Source organism: Coregonus clupeaformis, chromosome 19 (genome assembly GCF_020615455.1).
Source record: "Coregonus clupeaformis isolate EN_2021a chromosome 19, ASM2061545v1, whole genome shotgun sequence".
Lineage (NCBI taxonomy): Eukaryota > Metazoa > Chordata > Actinopteri > Salmoniformes > Salmonidae > Coregonus > Coregonus clupeaformis.
The window spans coordinates 47,229,648-47,236,319 of NC_059210.1; the positions used below are offsets into that span (position 1 = coordinate 47,229,648).

The 6,672-nt window shown below is 40.2% G+C and overlaps 1 protein-coding gene across 3 annotated transcripts; it reads right to left on the reverse strand.

Moving 5' to 3' along the window:
• Positions 1-1,136: 1,136 nt before the first annotated feature.
• Positions 1,137-3,096, reverse strand: LOC121531415 (transmembrane protein 60). Of its 3 annotated transcripts, none has more exons than XM_041836657.2 (2): positions 3,014-3,096; positions 1,137-1,834 (listed from the first exon to the last, which is right to left on the reverse strand). In XM_041836657.2, the coding sequence occupies exon 2, from the start codon at positions 1,758-1,760 to the stop codon at positions 1,356-1,358; it is 405 nt and encodes a 134-aa protein (XP_041692591.1). In that variant the 5' UTR covers positions 1,761-1,834; positions 3,014-3,096; the 3' UTR covers positions 1,137-1,355. The 3 variants fall into 3 exon arrangements, with proteins under 3 accessions (XP_041692591.1, XP_041692590.1, XP_041692589.1); XM_041836656.1 differs by lacking the exon at positions 3,014-3,096 and adding an exon at positions 2,896-2,980; XM_041836655.1 differs by lacking the exon at positions 3,014-3,096 and adding an exon at positions 2,196-2,594.
• Between the last annotated feature and the right edge of the window lie 3,576 nt (positions 3,097-6,672).

The window sequence follows — 6,672 nt, forward strand, 5'->3', positions numbered from 1 at the left end:
ATATATTTAGCTGAACAAAGGGCCATCCATTTTAATTTCAGAGGTCCGATTTTCTCCATGTAACCCTTATTATAAATAACGTTCACTCCCTAACTAGGGCTTTACAATGATGGTAAAAACATGGAGATTTTGGGGTTAAGTGAGATAAAATCTTCCTGGATGTCACAGAGGGACATGTAAAAATGCTGAATTTTGGCACTTTATCAAGTCTTTATTCAAATAGAAAATCTGATTGATTGAATTCTCCATGTGTTCTATATTAATGGGCAATTCAATATAACAGGCTTTTAAATACAATATTGGTGCACAATTTCTACTTCAAATATCAAAGGAACGCAAAAGGCACTAATTTCGTGGAACGACCCAGTAACAGTCCAAGTCCTGTCTCCGAGTCACCAGTGACCTCGTACACAACACCCCGGAGGGCAGGCAATCCCTCCCTCTATCCTCTCTGGATTGGGTCGGGTTACCAGTTATGTCATTATTTTCATATCAGACTCAGAGCCATGTTCCAAAACATAGATCATGTACACATCCTCCCTTCTTTGAGGTAGTCATGTGATTGGATAAATTAAAGCAGGGACATACTGTTGTATAATCAGTCATACTGCTTTCACCAGTCCAACTCAGTCAGATCTTTGAAAACTTCAGCAAAGTAGAGGAATTTTATATATCTCATGATTTATGTGTGTTTCTTCATGGTCGCCAAGGGAAAACAGATCCTTATCACACTTCAAAGAAACATAATCAATACCAATGTTCACATATAAACCCATTGGACCTAACTGTCCCAGTTTTCAGAGGATAACACAGGCACATGCACAGACAAGTCAGTCTGTGTCAGGAGAGCAAGGGTTCGAGTCTGCTTATGAATACCTTGAATTCTCAACCAACACGTCTCAAATCTCACACGGCAGAATACTTATCCACTGGAGCATCAAATGAGTCCATTATCACTGAATCCCACACACATATTTGAAAAACAGTGCAGATGCAAAGTTTGGTAATCGAATGCCAGCACAAACAGCACAAAATGTAATTATGTTACCAAACTTTGCATCTGCACTGTTCTTCAAGTAAATGTATTTTTGTACAATTTTCTGTAGAAACACGAAAACGTCTCTGCACACTTCCAGTCAGATGCAAATGTATTTTAATTATAGCTGAGCTTCTTTCAGTCTCTGCTGTAGTGAAAATAAACCAATCCATTTCTTATCTTCATCTCCATCCTTTTCAGTTCAGTTTCTCCTGCAGTGGATTACAATAATCTCCCATTCACCTCCCTTACAGACTCACTTGCAGTCTTTAGACGGAGTAAATAAAATCAATCTCCATCTTTCTCCCTCTCCATCCTCTCAGTCTCTCCGGTAGTGAAAGACATTGCAGCCAACCTTTACCATGGCCCCGACCAGCAGGGCCCAGAGGGGGACACACACCACGCTGAGCCAGATGTCCGTCAGCCTCTCCAACCGGGCGCACAGCGTCAGACAGAAGCCCAGCTTCAGCAGCATTGCCACCAGGTACGACACCCTCTGCCGCAATTTCTGCTGGTCGCCCCGCGGATCATAGCCGGGCTTGCACTGACCCGCCATCTTCACCACCAGCATGAGGATGAGAATGGTGTCAAATGTCCATACAGGGAGGAAGATGAGGAACCAGTTCCAGTGGATCTTGGAGTCCAGTTTGAGGACCAGCATGATGAGGAAGATGAGGGTGAAGGTCCAGGACAGGAAGACTCTCTGGGCCAGAGACATTCTCATTTAAGGGAGGAGTTGGCCTGGAGGGGGAACGTTAACTGTGGCACTGGCAGGTTCTGGTCAAGAGTGAGATAAGCCTGAAGATAGGAGACACACAGACACACAGACACAGACACAGACACAGACACAGACACACACACACACACACACACACACACAACTAGGATGAGAGCCTATATTTGCTAAACATAGGGGATTACACTGGTTGTAGTAGGTGGGAGTAGCAATGTTGTCTTCCTGGCAATGGGGGATCATCATCATGATCCGATTATCTAGTTTGCCATTGATATGACAATTTCCATTTAGTTACTGAATGACAACAATATATTGGACAGCGCATTTAGCTATAGTTCATCAACTACCGGTAGCTAGCTAGTCGAATTTAGCCAAATCTAATCTAGCGAACTGACATTTGAGACAGGCAGCCATTCTCCTTACCTGGATCAGAGGATTTGTCACCCAATGTGAATTAAAATAATTATCTGTAGAATCCATATCATGAATAATAGTGTGTTTTCATTGGAAGTTGGTTTCGAAGTGGCTACAGTATTTTCTAATATTTAGGTTTATCTTCCAGGAGTCGTTAGCGGAAAATAAATTGTACCCTCCTATAATCAACTACGATTGGCTATTTTCATGAGGAGGTTTGTCAATCATACAAAACACCACACTGATTGAAGGAAAATACAAATGTGAAACCGTAAAGTACACAAACGCTGTCCATACTTTGTTAAATTCAGTCAATGGACTAGACTAAACCAAATATCGTCTATTATATCACAGATTATCCATTATATTGTCCAGACACTCCATTGGCCACTCTAACAATGAAAATATATGTCTTCAAACATGGTAGGCAATCGGGAGGAGGCAAGATCAGGTGGGACCATTCTAGCCAATGAGAGGGCAGATACGAGTGTGACAACAGGCACAACTCCGATATAAAGTATTTTTTCTAAAAGTTTCCGGGATGTCACGTGTCCTACACTCATAACAACCTAAGTATTATGAAACTTATATTTGATCAAATAAGCCACACGAAGCAAATAAGCCATTCCATTTTTGGTTTACCAAATTCGACACTCTCTCATTGACCTCCATACAAAAACAACTCGCTTAGTGAGCGAAAAATAGCCACCTGCTGGAGAAGTCAGATTTTGTACTCAGTTATCCCTTGCTTCGCCTCTTCCTTTCTGACTATAGTGACAAGATAGACATGTGACCGCACTAACAATGGAAATACATGTTGTACTCACAGATGGAAGGCAGGCAGGAGGAAGCGAGATCAGGTGGGACCATTCTAGCCAATGAGAGGGCAGATACGTGTGTGAACAACAGGCCATAGAGATAGATAGTTAGAGGACTCATCTTTGTATCTGTGCCATTATAGCATCTGTGACAGCATTGGCAGCGCCATCTAGGCCATATCCATTTTTTAAAGTAGTCTGTATATCTGTCTCATTGTTCTATCTGTGGTAGTAGTATTAGTGCGTTGCTAGGTAACGACGTAAATTAGAGCACTTTTTATGAACGTACTGGCCATGTGTATGTTGTCTACTATATCATGGGCAGGAGGCTCTAACAATGGGAATTTCAAACCACCCGTTGTATTCACCTCCGTTACTTGGTCGCGTCGTTGCCATTGTTATTAAAGCAATTGTACAAGAGGGCGTGCTAAATAAATAAAAATGTGTGCTGTGCTGCTGTCATATGAACGCCCTCTCGTGTACAATTGCTTTAATAACAATGGCAACGACGCCACCGAGTGATTGCTTACAATTGCTTTTCTACAATTGCTTTACATTTAAATAAAAAACGTTATTTTGATAAATGTATAGGTTACTATTTCAGTAGTTGTCTTTTTGTTCTATATCTATGGAAGCCACCCAGTTGTACATTCTAAATGTTATTATCGCTTGCTAGCTAGCCAACTACAGCTAACATAGTCAATTCAAACCATGCAGCTAGAATATCAGCAAAGTAGTTGCATTTCATTTCGTTTTACCTGTTTTTCTATTGGCATTTCTTTGCCTATATCCATTAAAATGATGCTGATTCATTTTGACTGGCTGAGAAAATATGTCCCTTCTAGTCCTGACACATTAATTCAAAATAGGACAGTGGAATATTCTATCGAATTTCAATATCGAAACAATGCTGCAAATGTCGAGAGACAGACAGCAATGTTGTTGCAAACCAACTGTTAGGCTAGATCAGGGGTGTCAAACTCGTTTTAGCTCAGGGGCCACATGGAGGAAAATCTATTCCCAAGTGGGCCGGACCGGAAAAATCATGGTATATATAACTTAAAAACAACAACTTCAGATTGTTTTCTTTGTTTTAATACGATCAACATACAACATAAAGCTGGAGCCTGAGGACAGTGTGTCCAAAATAGTACAAGCACAACATCACTATTAATCATAAAACACGTCAAGTTTATTTGAAAATTCTAAAGAAAAAGAACACACAAACACACAATGCCTCAGTGATTAACAGAACTGTTTCACAGATCACAGAACTATATCAGGGTGTCATTTCTCAGGCAGAAATGTAGATAAAAATAATGAAATCCTGTTCCCAAAACAAGTGCAAGAACCACAGAGTCAAGAATAGGTTAAATATACAAATAAAATAAAATCAATTAAAAACAATAGCACATCAACATAAAAACATATAAACATAAAGCTGGAGCCTGAGGACAGTGTCCAAAAGCACAACATCACTATTGTCGTAGTAAATATATATAATGTTATAGCTTGGTCTGACTAAAATCTTGTGCATGACCCATCTTGTGTTGGGCCTTTGTATTTAATACAATGCACAAAGACTTCTATCTTGTCGGCCTTATCAGCAGGTGGCTATGGACAACACCCACGCCATAGGTCTCTCAGTTCTCCCAACTCACGACTTCTTGCTCTGAGGACATACACACACACACCCCCACACACACACACATATACACACACACACACACACACACACATCATCATTGTTAAACATACACACACATACACACACACACACACACACACACATACACACACGCACACACACACACACACATCATCATTGTTAAACATACACACACAATACACACACACACACACACACACACACACATATACACACACACACACACACACATCATCATTGTTAAACATACACACACATACACACACACACACACACACACACACACATACACACACGCACACACACACACACATCATCATTGTTAAACATACACACACATACACACACACACACACACACACACACATACACACACGCACACACACACACACACACACACATCATCATTGTTAAGCACACACACACAACAAAACCCCCCTTCTCTTAGGCTGAACATCTGAAGACAGAGAACCCGACTCAGAGCCAATGCAATGGAGGTGACCTCGACCAACTCATCAGGACCAATCAGAAGATCAGAACTACTAGAATCAACCTACTTTATTTTATTGTATAAAATGTCAGCACACAATGTTTAGGGGCTCGCTCTCTCAGATATCTCCCTACGAGGTTGTCGAACGGGTCCCCGTGCACGCGATTTACAGATATCTTTACCTCTGAATAAACTGCCTTATATTATACAATTATCCACCTTGTCCGAAAGTCTCTACTTGGTCTCCGTTCTCCAGTAAACTTGTGATCATCAACAAAATTGGTAGCAGAGGGTGGTTTTCTAACTCTGAATTCGGTCCATAAAAGTTGATAGAGACAGGAGACAAGTAAGAGACGGATCTGAAAGGACGGGTGACCTGTCCGCAGGAGCAGCCGGGAATCCAGCTCGCCTCAGGAAACTGATCTAAACCGACGTCAATACAAAGGTAAGCAGAACCTGTTAAAACAAAATCTGCATATTGTATTGTAGGATAAACCAAATTATGATCAGTAGTACTGGGCGTGAGTATGGATTACTGTTAAATTTATAACATATATGACTCAAAAGGCACATGTGTAAAGATATCTGAAATCTTAGGTTTTTACTGTTGAAATGTGACTCTAAGAGAAGAAGTCTAGTTACAGTGGTTTTATTTTCTGTTGAATTGTGATTCTCTAGTGAGGAGTCTATTTACAGAGGTTTGGTTCACTAGAAATGGACCCTTTTATTTTTACTGTTGATATCTGAAATCTTAGGTTTTTACTGTTGAAATGTGACTCTAAGAGAAGAAGTCTAGTTACAGTGGTTTTATTTTTCTGTTGAATTGCGGCTTTCTAGTGAGGAGCCTATTACAGAGGTTTTGGTTCACAAGCGATGGACCCTTTTATTTGATCCACAAGAGAAGGATCTGGTGACTTGATAAAAAGATTCAGATAGTCGGGTTGAGTTAATTCCGTGAGAATCCAAGTCCAGAAAAGGTTCTCCCGACTAGACGCCAGTTGAATGGTTTAAACGACTGGGAGTCTCCTTGAGGAGAATCAAAAAAAAAAAAATACAAGTTCAGATAGTCGGGCAATTGGTTGACGTGGCACTCAACTATATGTACTGTGAGGAACTCAAACTGAATTCGTGTGTTGATGCTGATATGTAATGAAAAATGTAATTGTTGAAATGATAACCTGAATGTTGTGTAAGATTGGCCGTTTCATGAGACTAACTAGTTGATAACTTTTAAGAGGACCACCGAGTCCTATTTTGCCTGTTATGTAGCCGCTGCGCTAAAAGCTGACTTGGAACTTTTTCCCTCTTGTGGAGTTGGTATTTCCTTAGTTCCTAAAATTAAATTGATAATTATTTTGAGCGCTCGAGTTTGTTAATATATTGTTCCAAAAGGGGCGATTCTGATACCTTTTGGGAAAATATATAATAACTTCGAATACCTGAAAAACAATAATAACTTTTGCAAAATAATTCCCAAAATTAAATTGATAATTATTTTAGGAGCGCTCG